The sequence below is a fragment of the Sinohyriopsis cumingii genome, chromosome 4, assembly GCF_028554795.1.
Source record: "Sinohyriopsis cumingii isolate HCF-2022 chromosome 4, ASM2855479v2, whole genome shotgun sequence".
NCBI classification, from domain to species: domain Eukaryota; kingdom Metazoa; phylum Mollusca; class Bivalvia; order Unionida; family Unionidae; genus Sinohyriopsis; species Sinohyriopsis cumingii.
This window is the reverse complement of record NC_142964.1, coordinates 9468061-9493436: the sequence shown is the minus strand read 5'-3', so window position 1 is coordinate 9493436 and position 25376 is coordinate 9468061. Positions and strand designations below refer to the sequence as shown.

The following is a 25376-nucleotide window of genomic DNA, read 5'->3' as shown; positions in this document are numbered from 1 at the left end:
CATAACAGGTTTTACTGTACTACTCATGCAAGCATCATATTGTCCAGTCACTTCAACTGGTACACTACTCATGCAAGCACCATATTGTCCAGTCACTTCAATCTGTATACGACTCATGCAAGCATCATATTGTCCAGTCACTTCAATTGGTATATTATTCATGCAAGCACCAATACTATCTAGTCACTTAAATTGGTATACTACTCAAGCTAGAAACAAACTGTCCAGTCACTTAAATTGGTATACTACTCAAGCTAGTAACAAACTGTCCAGTCACTTCAATTGGGATACTACTCAAGCTAGCAACAAACTGTCGAGTCACTTCAATTGGTATACTACTCATGCAAGCACCATACTGTCCAGTCATTTCAATCTGTATACCGCTCATGCTAGCACCAGTGTCCAGTCACTTCCATAGGTATACTACTCATGCAAGCACCATATTGTCCAGTCACTTCCATAGGTATACTACTCATGCAAGCACCATACTGTCCAGTCACTTCCATAGGTATACTACTCAAGCTAGCAACACACTGTCCAGTCACTTCAATCTGTATACTACTCATGCAAGCACCATATTGTCCAGTCACTTCAATTTGTATACTACTCAAGCTAGTAACAAACTGTCCTGTCACTTCAATCTGTATGCTACTCATGCAAGCACCATGCTGTCCAATCACTTCAATCTGTATGCTACTCATGCAAGCACCATACTGTCCATTCACTTCAGTCCATATACTACTCATGCAAGCAGTACTACTACTCATGCAAGCACCATGCTGTCCAATCACTTCAACTGGTACACTACTCATGCTAGCACCATACTGTCCTGTCACTTCAATCTGTATACGACTCATGCAAGCACCATACTGTACAGTCACTTCAATTGGTATACTACTCAAGCTAGCACCATACTGTCCAGTCACTTCAATTGGGATACTACTCATGCAAGCAGTACTACTACTCATGTAAGCACCATGCTGTCCAATCACTTCAACTGGTACACTACTCATGCTAGCACCATACTGTCCTGTCACTTCAATCTGTATACGACTCATGCAAGCACCATACTGTCCAGTCACTTCAATCTGTATACTACTCATGTAAGCACCATGCTGTCCAATCACTTCAATTGGTACACTACTCATGCTAGCACCATACTGTCCTATCACTTCAATCTGTATACGACTCATGCAAGCACCATGCTGTCCAGTCACTTCAATCCATATACTACTCATGCAAGCAGTACTACTACTCATGCAAGCACCATACTGTCCAGTCACTTCAATCCATATACTACTCATGCAAGCAGTACTACTACTCATGCAAGCACCATGCTGTCCAATCACTTCAATTGGTACACTACTCATGCTAGCACCATACTGTCCTGTCACTTCAATCTGTATACGACTCATGCAAGCACCATACTGTCCTGTCACTTCAATCCATATACTACTCATGCAAGCAGTACTACTACTCATGCAAGCACCATGCTGTCAAATCACTTCAATTGGTACACTAATCATGCAAGTACCATATTGTCCAGTTACTTCAATTGATATATTACTCAGGCTAGCACTATATTGTCCAATACTCTGAAGTGACAGTCCATAAATTTATTTCGTTTCTTAAGTCTTGGGACATATGACCAAAGTGAAAAAAAATATTTCACCATATGTTCTGGGACAGGAAAAAAAATAATTATTTTATCGTGTCCCAACATATGCGGTAAATACAGTAGCTTGACTGGTCCTATACTATAAGGCTGAATTAGCCAGCAAGTACAACTTCAAAACATGAATGAATCTACAAAAACTAGGGGTTCCACTCCATCAGCATGGAAGTGATGTATCAAAAAGTGCCATTGTGGAACAAGAAATTATATATGTACGTTATACATGTCAACATAAGAAAAAAAGACCCTTACACGATTACATGTTGGGAATGAGAGAAGTAAAGAAAGGAAACTGCATTGTTAAATAACTACTTTATTCATCTATACATGCAAAAAATTATATTATGATTACTGGAAGCTACGTTTCAATTCGTTCAAGAAACATATCCCCCATACAAACCTACTTAGGCATAACTCGACTACTGTCACATTTCAACAAATTCAAATGTATGTCAAGGGAACACTAAAATGCGTCCATTTGCTAGTGTCAGATTTTGATTCCACCAGGATAAAAACAGCACAATAAGTATATTAATTACATATCAATTTGTGGAAGAGTGTCAATATGGGCTGCCAAGTGTGAGATATTCATGAAACTTTCACTACTGGTTTGATGTCAACCGACATCAAAACACGTTATACAATGCTGTTATTTGGATAGTAAGATATAGTCTTACAATGCAAGACATAGCACATGTCGTCTTCATTTTAGTGCTATGTCTTACTACCCAAATAACGGCCTTGTATAGCGTGTTTCGATGTCGGTTGACATTGGAATGAGCAGTCAAACTTTCAGGAATATCTCACACATCTGGAAGCCTATATCAACACTCTTCCACTAACTTAAGTGTAATTAATATACTTACTGTGCTGTCTTTATCCAGGCGGAATGAAAATATTACACTAGCAAATGGACATATTTTCATGTTCCGTTGACATACATTTGAACCTAATGCAATGAGACGGTATTCAAGGTATGCCAAAGTATGTTTACGTAGGTTCATCTGGGGGATATGTTTCTTGAATGAAATGAAACGTTACTTACAGTTCCAATAGGCATATTATATTTTTTATTAGTTTTGTTAAAGAGTATTTCAACTTAACACGATTTTGGCATTCCCTGCTTTTGTCACTTTCCAGCCAAGTGAAATGCAGGCCAACGAAACTTGAAAACAGGTTCATTTTTTTCTGAGAATTGTAATTTATTAGAGAAAAACATCAGGATAAGTAAAGTCTGACAAAAACACAACTTTACTGTGTAGAAAAACGTCGTTATTGGTTACCAGGTGCGTGTGATATTTCTGAAAATTTTACTTTCGTTACACTTTTAGTAGTCATCAAAACATGCTACACAGCGCTGTTAGGCAATAAAACCCAACACACACAACCACTAGAACAAAAATATCGGGTGATGTGTCTTACGTTGTAGTACTACATACCCGTGAAAGAGAATTTTTATCACTCGATATATTGGTCCATATTGGAAGGGTAAAGAACCCGCTGTTTTCACTTTTTACATATCTGACACATTTCAGAACACACTTGTATACGCTACAGTACTTGTGATAACCTAGCCTAATTCGATTGGACCTATAATGGACCGTAAGGCGTAATTGGTAAATAAGTAAATTGTTATAGGATTACACGATTACGACATATTTTACAAACCCATATCTACAGCGGCTTCGCAATCAACGTTAGTCATGGCTTGTAATTTTGGGCCGGTTTAGGAAAAAAATTCTGACAGGATAACTTTCTGCTAAGACACAGAGCTTGAAATTGGCGCGAATTGAGCCGCGCGCAGCTTGATTTATCTACCCTTAGAACATAGATCGGTCACTTGTTTATTTTAGACAATCCGTTTGTCAGCCAAAAAAAATTAATTATGCCAAACAGATTAGCTTAAATAATGATTAAAACATATTAATCATTTAGCCAATTATTTTCAAAATTGATTTCATGTTGATTCTACATTGTATACTGACTGAAGCATAACATACGGATAAACGAAAGCAGCTCAGCTTAGTCACAGATTTTAAAATACCTCGGCGCATATCCGGAAAGAAACACACACACACACACACGTTTCAATGCACTTTTTGCATTAAAAAAATAAGTTGCTTTTCTGTTCACTTTATATATTTAAACTTTATCTATTCGGCAGTCAAATAGTTAATGTTCTTGAAATTCCATTTAGAATGTACTTATAACTGGGTGTGGGCGCATTAAAAACGACACAGTAGATATAATTAAAGATGATGGCTCACTCAGCGAGATGCACCCGCTTTTTAAAATATTTTGAAGACAATATGCATAGTTTAGCAAGATATAGCCATCACCATTTTGCACAATCTATAAATATCAATCGTCTAAGAGCATGATCACAACTTTTCAAACTTTTCTCAAGAATCTAGTTCACCAAGATGTGGCCCATTAAAACAGTTTTAATTTATCCTGTTTTAAATATATATATATATATATATATATATATATATATATATATATATATATATATATATATATATATATATATATATATATATATATAATCATACTCACTCAAACACTTTAAACCAGTTTTAAAATTCAAAATTAAAAGTAATAACTACTCACTACCAACATCAGGCAAAATTATGAAAGCTGATATATTAATTCGCATGCATCAAGATAACAGGCAGTGGGAATTTATCTTCGCTCATATAGACGAAAAATTCAATAGGCACTGATCTATACATCGTACACAACTAACCACGAAAGGAAACGCAATCTTTACATAGAGAGAAGATTAAAATTGAAAAATAGTTCGTGAACATAATTTTATTCAATAAATGGAAATCAGATTATGAAAATCAAAACAAAGTGCAGCTTATGCTTGTCTTCCAGCTCAATCCAATGACCAGTTGATAAAGGAAGATAAAAAAATAAAAATACAAAGATAGTCTGCACAGAAAAAATAGTCTTGGAAGCATGACTGTATGACCTTAAAATGGGTTTTTGGCCTCAAGAGAATTTAACACTCAGGCAATAGTTTTTGTTTAAAAACTAATGCTTTGGCCTGAGTAGAAATTTAATAATGAAGTTAGAAAATCATTCTTTCACAAATTTACCCTTGGCATCTAGCGGATATGGTAATGTTAATCCTGTCCATGGGTTTAACATAATCGGTCTGCATGGAGTTATGTGAAAACATAATATTAACACTATGCTTACTATCCAATACGCCGTTTAGTGATCAATACCTATTTATCTACTATCCATCACCCATCCCTTACTATCCAACGCGCTGTTTTGAGTGATCAACCTCCAGTAATCTGCTATTAATTAGGCCGTTTTAATGACCAATATCTAGTTATTTACTATCCAACCACCATATTTACTATCTAAAACCTATATCAATTCTCCAAGGCGCCATTTGAAGTAACCAATATCCAGTTATCTACTACCCAACAAGTATACTATATCAGCAACAAATATAATATATAACACATACTAATATACAACATGTAGTATTGAGTGACCATTACCCAATTAGCTAATATCCAACAATCATACTACACAGACAATACGCCCCTGGAGTGACCAACACTCGAGCGAAAGAAGATAAAAGAATAGAAGTGCATACACACATATACAAACATAGCCTTCTATATACATTAAACAGGATGGAAAGAAGACAAATACATATTTGAAAACATAATGTTACAAGCCAGGGTACTCTACTTGACCGAGCGGTGTCAAACCATGGCGCGATCCCCGCTAGAAGTCATAAGTTTACTCCAAATTTCCAAAGACTTCCATTCAACTTCAGTTGTAAATTAGAAAGCCCGACGTGTCCATTACATACAGAAATTTTACTATAATCAATGCAAAACCACAGATCTCACAACCTGCCAAATATATATCAACCGCACATCTGCATGGTTTCTCTTTGTTAGTTGTCCGTATAGCCAACAGTTCACGCCGTAGAAACTATACAACTAACCCTTAACACAAGGAACTATTTTATCTACGCTACCATAGGCCAGTCAATTCACAGCTTTCATGTACATTGCGCCACTACAACTGCGTCACATTTGCCACTATGGCGACATAAACGGTGTCTGCCAAGTCCCTTCTTATTGGTTCCATTGTATAATTTACCGGTTTTCTACCGTAAATGCTGCCACTGCAGTCACACTACCAATGTACACCACTATATTTTAGTAGGGATAATATTATTCCATGGACACTCATTCGGTTTGGACCTGAATTCACTACTAGTGAACCATGGCATCATAGAAACTCACTAACACCTTACTCCGTGGCGCTTCCTCCTAGTAACTGGCTAATTATTTCGGGCAAAGGAATAATCATATTGCACCGAATTCCAATAATCAAACAAGTAATCACAAAAATCTGAGAATTCCTTAAAACGGGGCGCTATAACCAAATGCGCATACTCCAAATTTATAACAATATTTACAGTTTAAAAAACACATTTAATGTTGTCTTCATGGTTTATCAAAAATCTGTTTACCTTTCACTGTGCAACAAATTCACAGTTAAAACGACAGTTCATATTTTTTCTCTCAAGGTGCAAAGATATTAACATTCCAATAAACCAAGTTCATGGTTTCCTCATTGTGCGTTAAATTTACGTTTCAAAAACACGGTTCATGTTTTCTGTTTTTTCACAGTGATACAAACACAAATTTACATTTCGAAACACACAGTCCATGTTTTCTTTATGTCGCAACAAATGTACATTTTAAAGAAACACAGTTCATGTTATTCTGTCATTGTGCAACAAAAACATATTTCACAGTACACAATATTCACACAATTTGTCCCGCAACACAAAAGCAATCGTAAGAACAAGGGGAAATGATATGTTGATTTGAATATTACGTTTTCCCTTGTCGCCATAGTGCCCTACTAATGTTACCCCCTTCCCTTTGAGACACAGAGCCAAACTTTCAAACTGGTAGCCGTGATATTGACATTGTCGCCATAGCAACATTATTTGTAGCCATAATGACAAATATTACTAATTACAGGAAAGATGCTAAACAACTAAACAGTGAAACAGAGGATGGTGGATATGGTACGTTCTAGTGAATTAAAAATCTCCAACAACTTTGGAACAATTTTGCTGCAAGATAGCAATGATAAAAGATGATATAATAACTTGGCTAAATCAATGTATGAGCTGTTAGTGGTAACTATATTAGGTACTCAAGTAAAAAAAATAGAACATGTATCACGCGGCCAGCAACCACTGTAGAACATACATTACGGGGCCAGTAACCATTGTAGAACATATATTACGGGGCCAGTAACCACTGTAGAACATATATTTCGCGGCCAGTAACCACTGTAGAACATATATTACGCGGCCAGTAACCACTGTAGATGCTGCAAAAAGTGGATTGAAATTTATATTTTAGGACAGCAAGAATATTACACAGATGTAAATATTATAGCAAGGGTATTACACAGATGGAAATATTACAGCAAGGATATTATTGATAAAAAAAATATTACAAAATATTCTAAAAATATCTTGAGGATCGAAAGTGCGGTTAAGTGATGCTGCTGGTGGAATAATTCCAGACGATGTTGCAACGAAAATCGGTAGCATATTGGACTATAAGAACAATTTATATAAATACCTTATATTTATTCTGGAACTGAATACTAATGTAAATACTGACGGTGTAAAGATTTTAATACAAGACAAATGACAATCAGTTTGTAAAATTTTGACAAAAGATGCAATATTCACTAACAGAAGTTAAAGTAAAAATTATGATGGAAAGAAGGAATTAGAAATATTTTTTTCTCCATTTGATGGATCTCATATATATTGCAAGCTTATCCCATAAAACAAATAAATAAGCGTTTTAATATTATTCATGAATGTGGGAACTGATATAATTTACTTTCGGAACCAGCAAATAAACTTTCTATCTTATGTAATCAGTTTGTATTCTTGTTTCTTCTGTATTTTTTATAATTATAAAACATCAAACCAATTACTACAGCCACAAGATACATAAAATATTCACATATAACAGAAATAATGTGTCCATTCGATTTTGTTATCAAGTACACCAGTCAATGCTGCTTCTGTTTCTTTTCTTTAGCTAACTCAAACAAATATTTTGAAATATTCATCAACCCTTTTTTTCAATTGGTACGACTCACTGATCATAACCTAAGTAACACAAAGAAGCAAAACTAACATGTTCTGTAAAACTTAACAAATAATTTTCAAATTATTTAAAATAAAAATGTAAGAGGAACTTTCAATGCTATGGATTCAATCCCATATAATCCTTAAAAAGTTCTATTCAAGTCCAAAAGAATCGAAGGTTCCGAATGAGTATCAAATCCTTGAATGTACAGATCTGTAAACAGTGCTGATGTGTCACAATGGAATTGTCCAGAACTCTTCTGAATAATTCACAATCATGGCAGAATGATATTTTAGTACAACGAGCACTTTGTAGTTCCAATGCAATGTCTATACAAGTGTTTCCTGACAAATAAGATCTAAACACGACATAAAATACGTCTGACGACTGACATTACAACAAGAACACAAGAAATGAGATTGACTAAAATTGTCCAGCTCCACGTACTTTTATATACATACAAAAGGTGGAAAAGCAGTTTGCCACTACTCCTACGAGACAATTCGCAAATATCCCACAGCACAAAAGAACACATTTGACCTAACCCATCCAGTGGGAAATTACTTATTGCTTCTAAAAAAAAAAAACAACACCTGACCGATCTGTGCAATGAGAAACAACCCAAACTTGTCAACATGTTTATTGCTAATATTATTATCAGAAACTTGATTATAGCTATTTATAGATCATGTCCTGTATGGAATAGAATAGTAATCCCAAATTAGACAAAAATTATACATAAAAGTAAATAAAGAAAATAAACATGATTCCTTTTTTTTTTAAATACCATGACCTACAATTAAGTTTCATGAATCATATAGAAACTTTCTAAATCTGTTCGCATTGACTCATCTAAAACGGATATATAATTTACGTAAAATTTAGAGTCTATAATTTATAACGTTTTTATTAAGTATCTTGAATGATATACAAAGAGAAAAAATTATAGTCCATTCTAAATTTGTTATATCCATGAATATTTTTTGGGCGTGGTGGGTTGCTTTAGAGGAATGTAGAAACTACATAAAAACACGTAACGTTGGAGTAGTAGAAACTACTGAGTCTCCTTGACTAATAATATCACAGTTATCACACAATGATAGTTCTTCATTTCGTGTATTTATTCCATGGTAAAATGTTTTGTACGAGACCCTTGGAACCTAACTTTGCCCGGAAACAATTACATGAGATCTCACGTAACACTGCTTGAAGCCACCAGACAGTTAGGTACCAACACCAGACACGGTATTTCGTTGGACCATTATGCAGGAGGATATGCCTTGTGGAACTTTGAGTTCACTCCTGACCAAGACTGTCACGAAGGAGAATTCCACCATATAAAATCAGACCAACTTAGTGTGAAACTTTAGTTTGCAGCATCAATAGCCAACACAAATTAATGATCTTGCATGCAGACTTTGACAACACTCTGGAAATCAACCATTTGAAAGAAGTGAACATAGCTAAGATCGAACACGAAGAACCTATAGAGATTGGCGATGAGGATGCCAGAGGAGAAGAGGTCTTAGAGATGGGGTCATCTCATCGGACCTTGTTTTAGGCTTGTAGTCTTCATCAATAAACCTTGGAAGAAATGGTGAACTTACTCGACCCTTTCTAAGTCCACTCAGCTTACTGGAAAAGAGAGATACAAATCTTATTTACCAAAACAACTATGTACCTGTATATTGTGCTTGATGTATGTGTTTCTTTTCGTATTTTGCCTACAACCAAAACTTAAAATCCCCCTTTATTCCTACTCTTGTGATAGCATGTGTTTCTATGTAATTGTATAGAAGTGTATCTATTAACACTTCCTTACTGTACCTTGTGTGTGATTGCATGTTTGTATGTTGGTGTGAAAGTGTGTATCTGTTTCATCGCCCTTCTTTTACACAATACCTCTTTTTGTGTGATAGTATCTTTGGATGTCTGAAAGTGTCTGTATCAACACTTTCTACCCTTTTGGTTCGATGGTGGGTGTGGGTGTTTGGATGGTAGGGATGTGTGGTTGGATAGTAATTAAAAAGTGGTGATGGATTGTGTATGTAATGTGTTTGGATTGTAATAAAAAAGAAAGTTCTGGACTGTATACGTTGTCAGTTTGGATTATAGATAAAAACTTTAACATTACATTTTCTCTTGTTCCTATAAGCTGTCGACCTTTTTTCCCTTCAACATTTTAACATCACATTTTTGCCTTGTCCCTATTAATACCATTGTCCCTATAAACACTGTGGTCCATATTATACCATTCGCATGTTAAAGTTATGGACAATTTTAAAATAGGAGTTTCTCTTGACTCTAAGAACCCCTCCCTGCATGTTAACCGATGGGTACCTATATAAGTATTGTTTGACCCTAAGTGCCACATATAACTACTTACTTTTAGTTTAAAATTTAGTTTAAGACAATTCGAATAATTGTATAGAAAATTAGCCATTGGAATGTTTAGATGATATGTATATTCCATTTTTGGGGGACTCTTGCAAGGAGATCCTCATAGTATTCGAACACCGTCCGGTTTGTTTGCACCTTCTACCGATTTTAAAAACAAAAGCATTAATGATATTAAAATGCACACAAATTAGTTATTTCATTAATCATTTTATAATTTCTAACCTGATTCTCACCAAGGGGCCACAAACACAGTCAACGTTACTACGTTTTCTTCATTAATTTTTTTTATATCTTTGATGCTTTTCGTTTTTAAAATCGGTTGATGTTGGGTATAAACAAACAGGAGGATGTTCGAATACCAGAAGGAAAGAATTTCAGAAAGAAAGAATGAAATTACATTTAACACCAAGTACTAATCAGCAACATAAACTCACTATAACAACGAACTTTGGCATGGTAAGTAACTTGGTATTCAAAAAATAAATATAATACAATAGAGCTCCTGGTTTGAATATCTGATAATTGTTTGACTGAAAATGTTTCCGGACTGTCTCTTTATGTTCGCATGAGTGAAATAGTTTAGTTCTCCTTTAATGGGTGGTTTTCCGGGACCGTTCTTCCTGTATTTGTTTTGACAATATATATTCATCAGACGTCACATTGAGATTGTAGTGCTTCATTTTGAAACAAGATGTCTTTAGCAGGATTGAAGAAACAATTTAACAAGGCCAACCAGGTATATCTTTACTGTGCGGAATCAAATCGATCATTTCTACAAAATCGTCATTTCCTCACAGACTTTTGAAGTTATTTGTCATATTGACCTGTTTTCATATGACAATAAATCAGCCGTCAGATAGACTTTTCCCACACGTATAACGCGGTCGTTAAATCAGACTCACTTGATTTCTTAATCATATTAAAGTTAAATTTATACCGGTATGGGTTAAAATTGTCGATAATAAGAATTCAAATAATAATTACGGAATTTACAGACTTTTAAGATTTCCCGACTGCATTGTACGGGGGCGTGAATACGATATTGTCATTTGTTTTATTTAACTTTAGAATTGGATTTTTATTATTCAGCTATATTTGGTATGATGATACTAATTTGTAAAGAATAATTGGTAATTTGTAACTATCTCGCTTGAGTTCCTCTGCTTTCCTAAGCATAACTGAAATATAAAAATACGCAAATCCTCAGAGCTGACGTTCAGAACTGAAGGAGTTATATTTTAAGACCTTTCATTTTGAGACCAAATAATTTCACATGTTAATAAAGCTTAAAGGGTAATTTTCGGCCGGCAAGTTTTAGCCATCACAATAAGTCCTTCAAAACACTCACTATTTTAGTATTAATCCCTGTCAGAACAGAACACCTGTGTATCCATTGGCTAAAAAAGTGAATGTTCTGAAGGATTTAATGCAATGGCTCAAAAGAAAAGGGAATATACTTACAACTTAGGTCAGCCTAAATAAATGTATTAATTAGTAGTGAGCTGCTGATCAACAAAGCTGACGTTCCAATAGCGATTGTGCTGTGGTCAGTTGTTTTCTGTCACCAGTAATGTCAGGAAATAAAAGATGGAGAATTACTTGTTGGTTTAATGCTAGGGTTGAGCATTGACAGAATTGTTGTAATGTGATATATTGCAATACAGGGTAGTGTGTTGCCATATATACTGGGAATCTGTAGAACATGAACAGTAATATTAAAGAATAAACAAAAAGTCAAACCTCCAGTTACAGTCCTAACCACTTATTTTGACATCTGTTATGTTGACAAGCCACCTATGTTGACGAAAATACAAAGAATTGATCCCATGGTCTATTACTGCTAACAAATTTGTGATGCTTATGTCGAAGTTGAGATAAAAAATAACTGTACATATTGACAGAAGCCCTCAGTTCCAACTTTAACAAATTCTGTTTTCTTATCAATTATGTCAACAATTTACCGGTTCTGACTCATACTTTGCTCTACAATTATTTGATGTTGCTGCCATCACATTAACAAATGGACACTTGTTTGGTCCTCATAGGTTGGTTTTCGATGTGACTTTCAGTTTATCCCCTAGGGGTGCAAGACTGAGAGTCAAAAATCACCTTGGTGTCAAAACTGGGGGTCAGACTGAGTAAAAAACAAACTTTGGTACCAAAAATGGGGGTCAAATTAAAAATGTGGGGGTCTCTTAAGCTCAGATGAGGGTAAAGGGAAACACTGGACTTTAATACTACTTGCATATTTCATCAAAACAAGCCAGCTACTATATTTTATAAAATAATGCATCCATCATCAAAAGAAGTAGGCACCGAACTTGTATAAAAGCAATGAAATCTGATTGATTGTTGCATTTTCTAAAACTTTATCAGAGATTTGAACAAATTTTTTTTGTCATGCAAATTTAGTTTTCTGCATGATAATCTTAATTATATGCATTACTCTCTTCTGGAATTTGTGAGTGTTTTACAAAAATACAACTTTTACTTATGTTCAATTAATAAAAACTTGATGACTGGTTTTCATTTCCCTATGAGTAGCCTCTTTCCCTTGGTAGTCTCTAAGAAGTTTACATTTGTTCTCTCAATTACTGAGGCATCAAAAAATCTGGGTCAATTTTAGTACATGTAGCATGTAAAGACTACAACAACTAAACAGCCACATGCTACTGTTGATGTAGTACTAATATTAGTACCCCTACTTTGTGGATGGGATACTAACATAAAATCAGACTACCATTGTTTTTAATAGCTGTATTTATAAAACATTATATAATTTCTTTATACATCATATATAATTTCTAAATGGATGTGACTGAAGCAGAATTTTTCTAACATGTGACCTATATCCAAATTCATGGATTTTTCATGTGCATGTACTGTACTTCATACATTATGGATTGTATAACACAAAGGTAACACAAATATAAGTTGTAAATATACAAGTGTGTTCAGACTGGTTTAGTCTTTTGTCTTCATTGAATCAAAATTTCCATTGCTTATTTTCTCAAAGTGTAAAATCTATGCACTGATGACAAGCTAGCCTTTGCAGACAAATTTCACTTATATGCTAATTTTTTATATAGCTCCCCTCCAACATTTAACTTGATGGCAGCTTTTTGTCAGTAATATTACTTCAGGTCCAAGGATGTAGAGATAAATGGGTAGTACTGTACAGTCAAACCTGCCCTAATAGTCACCTTAGTTGAGTGGTCACCTGATCACAACAACCATTCTTATTCCACCCCCACCCCTGGACAAATTTCCTGTATAAATGTGGTGTAATCATGGTCACCTGTCTTCAGTAGCAATGTGTTTCTTAACCAAGCCATGGTTTCACCATACATTCCACAGTCACTGGAGCATATCAGCAGTGATCACACCAAGCATGCACATTAAACTTCTGTTGTTTGATTAGCAAGGTATGTTCTGCAGAATGATTGCCACAGGAAGCTTTTTCATTCCCTAATCATTAAAGGTCAATCATAAAATATGGCTGCCTTTTGATCTCCATGAGCAACTACTTAATCCATAAATTGTGTGAAGTGTGAACACCTGTTTTCACTAAGGTATTCCCAATCATAGGTAAAGTTTGGAGTCTAATTAAAGGAACTGCTAAAAGAATCATTGTTGTTGTTGTTGTTGTTGTTGTAGGGTTTAACGCCATTTTTCAGCACACGATAGGCTATACATGGCGGCCAGTATTAATGGTGGAGGAAGAACCCGGGAAAACCCCGGAAAGAACCACCGACCCACGAGAAGCTACTGGCAAGCTTTCTCACATACCCACATTAGCTGAATCCGAGACTCGAACCCACGCAGACAGAGGTGAGATGGCAGTGATCCGTAACGGAGAGCGCTTTAGACCACTCGGCCACTCGGGGGCCCCTCAAAAGAATCATTAAAACTTTGATGCATGTGACAATGATAGATGAATCAGTGATGATGTACGTAAGGGATTAAAGTGAGGTTGCAGTAATCTTGTGTGGAACTTTTTATTTTATTATTTTGTTAATTTGTGTTCATGCTAAATAGCTACACTAAATATATATATATATCTTGATATCATACTACTACTGCTAATAATAATACATGCAAAGTAATAACAATAAGACCACAAATACAGATGCTGATGCTGTTCAGTAAATGCATTTATCATGAACCAGATTTGTGTGTGTGATTTGCATGATTTGGATTTTTTAACGTAGCTTTAACAATTTTTCAGTCATATTGCTATGATGTCTGCAGTGTGGTAGTTTATAGTGATGTCTAGCACTGGGACATCATGCCACAGGCATCTAGCATGATGTACCACCCAGTCACATTATCCTGACACCAGGCCGACCAGTCCTAACACTAACCTCTTAATGCTGAGCGCCAAGCGAGGCAGCCATTAGTACCATTTTTGTTTGTCTTTGGTATGACTCGGCTGGGGATCGAACCCATGATCTCCCGCATCTGAGGTAGATGCACTAACCACTAGGCCACCGGAGCAGTGAACCAAATTTATAAAGCAGAACATGCCTTCAGAGGTCCACAAAGGCATTTTTGACATTTTCCCATCGGTGGCTGCTGTAGACAGTTTGTAACATTAATTTCTTTTAAATCTTTATAATTGGGTTGTCTTTGAGAAACCTTTTGTTTATTTTTAGAAAGAGAGTCATCAAAATAGACAGATATCAAAACAAAGAAATAAGATTGAAGCAGGAATGTTATTCTATGCAATTTATAACAGGTTCTGTAGAAAAAATGGTTCATAGGCAGTGTATCAGATGGATCTATACCACAAGATACTGATATTTTGGTAAAACTTTCACCCTAAATTATGCAAAAGAGATTTTAAAAAGTTCTCATTAAAGTTCACAAGTCATTTTCTGGTACACCTCTCCTTCTGCATATTTAAAATAACCTTTTTTGATACTCAAAGAAAACTGGTTTTGTTACCTAACAAGACTTGGGGAACAGAATTACTGGGAAAAACAATGACGGACAATGAGTCTGAGCATTATGAAAATAGTTCACACAAAGTTGAGTCAGTTAGGTTGCTTGTGCACTCATTTAGAATTTAATTGATGCCACAGTGGCTCAGTATTGGGATCTTTTTACAGGATGTAGTTAATTGCAGTAAATGCTTACATGAACATGGGATTCACATTTGGCATAAGCATACATCTACAGTGATGTTGTCAGCTGGCATAAGTATTCATCTACATAGTCATGTGTTGTCAGCATACTCAGGGATACTTCCACTGTACTTCTTTTGTGGAACTCAATTTTTATTGTAAAAATATTCCATTATAAGTTATTAAGTCTTGTCAGCCAGAATTGTTCCCCGCGTTATGTTCCTACTTGTAACAAATGTTACAAGATCAGAACTGTAAATGTACCTTTTTCCATACTGAAATCATCTTGATCATCAAAATGTTTGGCATTACATATAAATGCAGCATAATAAGTACACCAGTTCTCTAATGCATTTGCATAGATGAAGAGCTGGCAAGCAAATGCACAGCTGCTTCATTTTCTTCCTTAATTGAATCAATGTTTTGGAATAGCTGTTGACAGTACATGCTGATATTGACTAATAAAAACTATATGTGCTTTGAATTTTTTAAAGTAAACACTGGGCCTGAGATTAGTCTTCCGTGGATGGTATGCTTGGATTTACATGGTGTGGCAGTATGGCATGAAAAGCAGAATGACTTTTTGGATGTCTTACTTTTGATGAATCATGCTTTTTAATTGAAAAGGGAATATAGTTTTAATAGTGAGGAAGTAATTGTAACAATACTGTGTATAAGGAACTTAAAGCCAATTGGTAATATGCTAAAATCAAACTGTCAGGTACGAAAGTTATGACTATCAATTAAAAAGTGCCAGGTACGTAAGTTATGACTATCAGTTAAACAGTGCCAGGTATGTAAGTTATGACTATCAATTAAACAGTGTCAGGTACCTAGGTACATGTAGTAGCTATAATAACTAAGTCAGGACCTTTCTCTGTTGCAGCTGTTACTTTGAGTGGAAGAGTACCTAAAGATACTATATTGAAATTTCTCAACAGCTGACATTGCATTAAAATTTATCTTAGACATATTGGCAATTTGAAAGCAGGATGTAATTTTCTGACTCTTAAATACCACTGGCTGATATCTGTACAGTTAATTAAAGATTAAATACCAAATATCTCTGTATGAATTTATTACTATTTTGTTATTCAATCAATGTACCATACTGCTGGTCCAAAATCATGAGGTAATTCAACTAATTTAACTTGACAAATGTTTGCAGTTGAAAAGGTGTAGTCTCGTAGAAGTCAAACATCTATCTCTTACAAAGAAATGCCTGAAAAAAATGCAATACAAATGATGAAGGATAGAAGTTAGAAACTAGAAACCTGGGTATTAAAAAGTCCACAATTTTGTGATAATAATGAAACTCAGTTGTATGGATAGTGGTTCCAAAAGGTTATTGTTGGAACCATCCCTGATGTTGGTCCTAACATAGATACAGTCCAGATTTTGTATCGCATGTTCGATCAGTATAAACTACCTTATTGTGCCAGTTAAGGTTTGAGATGTTTCACACAGAATTGAAATAATAGTACATGTGCTTGATCACTGTAGGAACCCATTTGAAGATAAAGCCATGTAATCAAACTCACCTGGAACAATTTTTGGTTACTGATGCATTTTACAAATTCAAATTATAACTAGTTCAAAAGATATGACTTGCATCTTGTTTCAGATTTTTTTAAAAGGTTTTATTGGCATAAAGATAAATATTACATGCAAGTACTACATATATCTTAGTGCAATATATCAACCACAAGACAAGCATGTTTATAGTTATGCACAATTAATTTTCCTCACTGTGAGATGTAAGGAGAAGACAAAAAAAGAAATGTTGTTTACATTTATAATTTCTGCTAGCCTTTTGATGATTCAAACTCAGTCTGATGACATAAGTTTTGCGTTTTGCATTATTCACCGACACCCTATCAGATTTAAAAGAACAGTTAGCACCAAACCAGGGTGTAATAAAACGAATTACATTCTTATCTAGAGCTCTGTTGTTGCTTATAAAACCCCAATAGTGTTTTTTTTGCAAATCTTAAAAAATTGAATTTTATGATGGACCCAATGGAGTTTATGTCCTAGCTGCTATGAAATGATCACCTACCATATATATTCGCGCATATGCCCATTTGTATATAAGCTGACCCCCAAACTGAACAGGTATAAGCACTAAAAAGTGCATGACCCGCATATAAGCCAACTTAAAATTCCAAGGCATCTCAAGATGCACGAGGTAAGTTTTAAATGCATTTATTCAGGCAAAATTTTAATTAAAAAAATTACACGTATACTTATCTCGAGGTTTGCGTGCATGATTATTAAAAAGAAATGGTATAAACTTGTTTGAAAAGTAATTTATTTAATTTTCTGTTTTCTTATTGTTTCTGCCTAATTTAGATTTGTGTATAATTTGTTCGAAAGATGACAAGAATTTAGCAGTTGCGAGTTCCTTTAACACTACCTCTCCCTTTTGACTTAATTATTGTTTGTTTATGCATTATTGCATCGGACATTTTATATCAGTGCACAGGTAATTACGTTTTTACTTTGCTTTGAAATTGTAAATACCTAAACTCATTAAAATGTAATCTCAGTATGACAACACAACAAACAAACAATATGGTTCAATGAAACACTCAGAATTAGGCTACTGAACGTAATTACAAAATGGCACCACCGCATGTACATTGTAGGTTTGATTACACACTGAATTAAGTACATCCCTTGGAGTTGAATCATGGGCACAATTGCGCTCAACTTTTATGATATCTCCAACATACAATTAAAAAGTTTCGGAAATAATGCTTCGAAAATTTTGCTAATACCGTTAAAGCTGAGTCTTAGTTTGCTTTGATAAAAGTGACCTTACACCATACCTGTAAACTTTTACACAGAGAGGAAAAAAACTCTCGATTCTGGGGTCACTCCATGCCTACCTCACGATATCATAATATCTTATGATTTTTGCAGAGAACTCCTGATTATTACATTATGTCTTCAATTTTCATTTCTTCTAAACAAGAAAATCCTACATGTTCAGTTGTATCACCTGTGAGTTATTGTTGTGACGAAATAATTATTTTAGTATAAAGAATTTGCTTCTTCACTAAATAGAATGTTAAGTGTAAACATTATTCACGTAAATTAATGACTTTTTTTTACCTCTACAATAATACAAAAAAATAAAAAATAAACCACAACAAAAAAATAAACTATAACAATAAAATTGTCCACAATCAATTTCAATCCCAGGAATGACACTGCAAATGCTTAACTCCATATGCTATAGCTCCATTCCCACAAAGAAACTTACACGAGTGAACACCTGGCATTTTTATATCATATATACCAATGTTAAACTGATAAAGTTACTGGTCAGAATTTCCTCTTATCACAAGCCAGTTTCAGGGTTTTAATGATTAATTGGCCTGTACTGCTATCACAGTACGAGACAAATTCGCCGACTATCAACATAAGAGATACCGAAACATCAAGCTTTCCATTGTGTGGAAAGTTATGTTTGTTCAGCTAAAACACAAAACTAAAATTGATTGATGTTGATCTTAGTTGATCTCTATGAGAACTTTAGCCTTTATTATTACCACTCTTCGTGAACATGTAAATTATGATGGTTATGTGCCTTGTACAAATAAACGTGCATACCTTTTTAAATATATTACCTTAATTTGTAGGATCGCTTATATAATTGAAACAAGTAACTCGTGAGTGCATGATTCAGCGTAAATGAAACAGCTATTAAGGACTAGCTGAAATGTTATCTGGAAGAATGCAATTTGGTCAAAACAAGGAATAAAGCAAAATCTGCATCTATATTTGGGAATAAGTAAGGATTTAAGTGACGCTATGCACGCTTTTTTCCATTGTGTAAGTAGTGTACGTTATAGTTAAGCATGGTCTCCCTGGTAAACTCAACTGTCCCACGAATTATGGAGTCTGTATTTACCTTTTTTAACTTTGTGTTGGAGAAATCAGAAAATATGCACATGGAAAATAATAACAAAATCAATCATAGTACTTTATAACAGTTTAATAATTGTCGAGTCACCAAAAGTTACTTTTTCTTACATGCCTATGTCTTACGACATGGAAAAAATTATTGTTTCATGTCCCAAGATTTACAGCCATTACAGTAGTCAACAAAAAGACCTAAAAACTGTCAAGTTGACACATTGGCTTGCATATAAGCCGACCCCCCCTTCTTCCAGGCCTTTATTTTTTGTAAATTATTCGGCTTTTACACGAGTATATATGGTACATAATCTTCATATCCTCTCCAAGCTGATATTAACGACATACACTTATTTTTTGGGGGGATCAACTTAATTGTGTACATGCTGATATGTGACAGGTAAAGTACAAATGACATTTGACAGGTAAACAACATATACTGAAAAGTTTTATTGTTTAGTTTAATTATAGGTTTGTAACATGTTTTTAATGTCGATTTATAGATGAAAAAACAATTGAATTTAAAATTGACCTATCTGTAAACAACTGTAGTATTTAATTTACATGAATAACTGTAATAATTCATGAATGTAAGAAGTTCATGATATCAAGTGGTTTTTATGTCAGCATTTATCAAGCCATTTAGGAGCTAAACTTGAACAGTCTAATTCAAGGTATGTTACCTGTGCTCTAGACAGTTACATAACATTATGTATTAAAAAAGAGGTAGACTGGTTGTTGTTGTTGTTGTAGGGTTTAATGCCATTTTTCAGCACACGATAGGCTATACATGGTAGACTGGGTAACATGTCAGAAGAGTTGCATAATCATAAAATTCAGTGACATCATTATCTCTCTTTTTTAATCATATCACATTCAATACAATTAATAAAAGGAAATAGATAAAGAAAAAATGTGAAATAAACTATTATTATTTTTCTATCAAGATCAATGGTACTGGCATCAGCAATTTTATATTCCATTTTTTATAAATTTAAGTTATAATCTACATTATTTATTAAAACTTTGGTACCATATAAGTATCATTGTTTTCTGATGACTAACAGTCAAGACGACATTGTGATTTATATCAGATGCAGCATCTATAACCATTCAGCGCACTGCCCAAAAAATGGGCAGAATTCCTTCAATACATGCTTAATTGATTTCATGCTTCTTTTTATAAACAGTATGACCTCAGGCTTTGAACATGTCATTGTTACATTACTTTGGCCATTGTAACATTTATTTTATCAGCATTCATTCCTTTACAGTTTGTGAGTGAGAAAATTGGTGGGGCTAAAGGGACAGAACTTGACGATGAGTTTGTTGAAATGGAAAGGGTAAGTGATGATCAAGGTTCTTCAGCAATTAGTTTTTATTGATTATCAAATTCAGATGACTTAGTGATGTAGACGCAGACGAAAAACGTGTAAATTTCGAGCATGGGAAATGGCGGCTACGGTCGGTCACGCGGCCTCACTGACATGACGGTGAACGAGTTCTCTCTTGATTTTAAAGCACATAAAATATTCTTCTGTGAAAAATAATTACACAGCTATAACAATCGGACTTTACTCTTAAATTTTTCCACATAACAGAACTATTATCATTTTTCAAAAACTTTTATGTTCAGCGCAACCTCTCTATACAAGCAATTAACAAGACATATCACTTTTGCCTGTTTGTAAGAGGTAGCTATTGAGGAGGATGTAAAATACTGTAATTGGGTAAATTTCGATTTTGCTGTTTTGTTGGCACAGATTTCTTTATTCCTTCAAAATGTATTTGAGGTAAAGTTTCACAATGTTCTATACAACTTTAACCCTTTACCTCATAGAGCATAGTGACAAAGTGCAGCACGCTATAAATAGAACACCTGTTACCCGACCGCATACGCATAGGCATGCATTTGAATTATTAAGCAATGTAGTGGTGTTACGTTTAACAGCAGTTTTAACCATTTTACGTTTTAGGTTGTTGTTGTGGGGTTTAATGCCATTTTTCAGCACACGATAGGCTATACATGGCGGCCAGTTTTAATGGTGGAGGAAGAACCCAGAAAACCCCCAGAAAGAACCACTGACCCATGAGAAGCTACTGGAAGCTTTCTCACATACCCATATTGGCTGAATCTGAGACTCGAACTGGCACAGACAGAGGTGAGATGGCAGTGATCTGTAATGGAGAGTGCTTTAGACCACACGGCCACTCGGGGCCCCTTCCTTTTTAGGTAGACATCTATTATATGTGGAAAAATTTAAGAGTAAAGTCCGATTGTTATAGCTGTGTAATTATTTTTCACAGAAGAATATTTTATGTGCTTTAAAATCAAGAGAGAACTCGTTCACCGTCATGTCAGTGAGGCCGCGTGACCGACCGTAGCTGCCATTTCCCATGCTCGAAATTTACACGTTTTTCGTCTGCGTCTACATCACTAAGTCATCTGAATTTGATAATCAATAAAAACTAATTGCTGCTTACATAAATAGCAGAGCCTTTACCAAAGTTATTGAATCTTTCGTGGTTGTGATTCTAATTGTGAAAACTTCGTAAGTACTGAATGAAATCCTGCCTGTGAATTGTTAAGCAGTGTAGTTGTGTTACGTTTAACATCAATTTTAACCATTTTACATTTTTGGTACACATATATTATATGTGGACAAATTTAAGAGTAAAGTCCAATTGTTATAGCTGTGTAATTATTTTTCACGGAAGAATATTTTATGTGCTTTAAAATTTTGAGAGAACTAGTTCACCGTCATGTCAGTGAGGCCGCGTGACCGACCGTAGCTGCCATTTCTCATACTCGAAATGTACATGTTTTTCGTCTGTGTCTACATCACTAAGTCATCTGAATTTGATAATCAATAAAAACTAATTGCTGCTTACATAAATAGCAGAGCCTTTACCAAAGTTATTGAATCTTTCGTGGTTGTGATTCTAATTGTGAAAACTTCGTAAGTACTGAATGAAATCCTGCCTGTGAATTGTTAAGCAGTGTAGTTGTGTTACGTTTAACATCAATTTTAACCATTTTACATTTTTGGTACACATATATTATATGTGGACAAATTTAAGAGTAAAGTCCAATTGTTATAGCTGTGTAATTATTTTTCACGGAAGAATATTTTATGTGCTTTAAAATTTTGAGAGAACTAGTTCACCGTCATGTCAGTGAGGCCGCGTGACCGACCGTAGCTGCCATTTCTCATACTCGAAATGTACATGTTTTTCGTCTGCGTCTACATCACTAAGTCATCTGAATTTGATAATCAATAAAAACTAATAGCTGCTTACATAAATATCAGAGCCTTTACCTAAGTTATTGAATCTTTCGTGGTTGTGATTCTAATCGTGAAAACTTCGTAAGTACTGAATGAAATCCTGCCTGTGAACTGTTAAGCAATGTAGTGTATGTTACGTTTAACATCAATTTTAACCATTTTACATTTTTGGTACACATACATTATACATGTATGTGGAAAAATTTAAGAGTAAAGTCCGATTGTTATAGCTGTGTAATTATTTTTCACAGAAGAATATTTTTATGTGCTTCAAAATCTTGAGAGAACTCGTTCACCGTCATGTCAGTGATGCTGCATGACCAACTGTAGCTGCCATTTCCGATACTCGAAATTTACAAGGTTTTCTTGTGCGTCTATATCACTAAGTCATCTGAATTTGATAATTTATAAAAACTAATTGCTGCCTACATCAATCTCAAAGACTTCACCTAATTTATTGAATCTTTCGTGGTTGTTATTCTAATCGTGAAAACTTCGTACGTACTGAATGAAATCCGCGGCTACCATTTTGGAGACTGGAGATTACGACCCAGTTACTTTAAATAGCAGATAGCGACCAGTGCATGAATAGCGACCATGTGATCTGACGTAATTGTCATTCGCAGAAATGAATGTAGTATCTGATAGGTGGGTTTTCCCCGAAGTTGGCGCTATGAAAACTAGCTCAAAATGGCTGATGTTTACAGCAGGCATCAAAAATCGCTTCCATGTGAATCTTGTAGAGGTGTCAAAAGGCGCTTCCATGCGAATGGAGTAGATGCGTCCAAAGACGCTTGTATGAGGTAAAGGGCTAAAAGTCATGCTTTTTGTTGGCACAGAAATTGTTTTATTCCTCCAAAATTTATTTGAAATAAAATTTCACAATGTTCTATACAATTGTACATGTCATGCAAGCACATAGAGACTTTCACCTATACATTATACTGGTGAATTGAAGAGCTGGGACAGTCAGAACCTTGTTTGATTTGAGAGGCAGTTGCTTATGAGAGGAGTGACCTCTATATGGGGTGGTGTTTTAATTGCTGTACCATGTTATGACAGCTCTGGTTTATACTTGAGGTGGTCTTTAAAATAGAGGTAAGTGAAGAAATCAGGTAAAAAACCAATGATCTTGGAGCTGGAGGTAAAACTAGTCACAGCAGAGTGTTACCTCTAGAGCTGATATGATTAATGGAATAATCAGTTAACTGATTAATATTTGTGTGAGAAACAATCAATGGTACAAAAGGTAAGTAATCAGTGTTTTTTTAATACATTTCACCACCATTAAAATGACAGTTGTACATTTAATTTGGCACTATATTTTGCTTAATGTTAACCACAGGAGCTTGATTGCATTCAGTGTTTCCCTTTACCCTCATTTGCGCTTCAGAGACCCCCAAATTTTTAATTTGACCCCCAGTTTTGATACCAAAGTTTGTTTTTCACTCAGTCTGACCCCCAGTTTTGACACCAAGGATATTTTTGACTCAAAGTCTTGCATCCCTAGGGGATACACTGATTGCATTACTTCCTTAAGTAAAAGATATTTGTGATAGTATTGAATTTCAGGACCGCATTGTACAAAATAATGCTTATATTAAATAATGTTCCCAGTAATTCAAAGTCAAGGTTATGTTAATGATATTCAAGTCATATTTGAGTTTGGCTGTCATCAATAAATTTTTTATTGTAAAATTTGATCATCTTTGTTTCTTTTCTTAAAAAATGTGATGCATTTGAACTTTACTTAACACGTTTACAGAAAATTCTGATCATAATCATGCGTTTACAGAAAATTCTGATCATAATCAGAACTAAATGTGTGCATTTGAATTTTACTTAATGCGTTTATAGAAAATTCTGATCATAATCAGAACTAAATGTGTGCATTTTAGAAACATTAATTTCCAGGATCTTCTCTTGATTTTCGTATCTTGATGTTTTTTGTTGGAAGTTCCGAGTTCTATGTCAGAAAGGATTCAGAATGAATGGAGTATATTTTTTATAAATCAAGTCATGTGAATCACATGCTGATTGATGTTGTTTCAGTTATGTGATGTTGTACTCTGATGCGGGAGGTCACGGGTTTGAACCTTGACCGAGTCATACCAAAGACTTAAAAAAATTGTACTTACAGCTATCTCACTTGGCACTCAGCATTAAGAGGTTAGTGTTAGGACTGGTCAGTCTGGTGTCAGGATAATGTGACTTTGTGGGACATCATGCTGCATGATGCCCCAGTGCTAGACATCACTATAAACAGTCACACTGTAGACATTGTAGCGATATGACTGAAAAATTGTTAAGGCTACGTTAAAAATCTAAATCACGCACACAAATATTCTTTTTATTATTTAACAATATAGAATATTTCATTTAAAATTATTTCATTGTTATATTTATCTGTATGGTACCTGTAATTTATTGGCACAGTCTAATTGCATTGTTGCTGAAATTTTATGCATTGATTTTTTTATTGTTATTATTATTATTATTATTCCTATAAAATATACAGTATCTTTAAACTCCATTGGCTTCATGGGAAAACACTTTCATATTAAAAAGAAATATGAAAGTTCTGAGATAAGTGCCACTTTAAGAATGATTTTGCTAAGTAACTTTTGACATCATTGGAGATATAAAAAAAATCCCAATACAAGCTTTCATGTGAGTTGATGAAAATTGGCAATTAGAATCTGGATTTGTAAATTTTGACATCATCTCTTAACAGCAGTAAAACTCCATCATCATAATCATTATCGTCATCATCTGATAATGATTAGAT

General features: G+C 34.6%; 2 protein-coding genes across 7 annotated transcripts in view; one reads left to right on the top strand and one right to left on the bottom strand.

The window, feature by feature from the left end:
- Window positions 1-3473, bottom strand: part of LOC149800602 (uncharacterized) — a 78993-nt gene extending 75520 nt beyond the window's left edge. Inside the window, exon 1 of the mRNA XM_089954592.1 lies at window positions 3344-3473. Coding sequence (XP_089810718.1) covers window positions 3344-3380 — 37 coding nt within the window. The 5' untranslated portion in view covers window positions 3381-3473. The remainder of the gene's footprint in view (window positions 1-3343) is intronic.
- A 7380-nt stretch (window positions 3474-10853) lies between these two features.
- The window catches only part of LOC149800599 (endophilin-A3-like), a 114877-nt gene continuing 100354 nt past the window's right edge, over window positions 10854-25376 (top strand). For all 6 annotated transcript variants that reach the window (XM_089954590.1, XM_089954588.1, XM_089954585.1 and 3 more), the window contains exons 1-2: window positions 10854-10987; window positions 20576-20644. In XM_089954590.1, coding sequence (XP_089810716.1) covers window positions 10943-10987; window positions 20576-20644 — 114 coding nt within the window. In that variant the 5' untranslated portion in view covers window positions 10854-10942. The remainder of the gene's footprint in view (window positions 10988-20575; window positions 20645-25376) is intronic.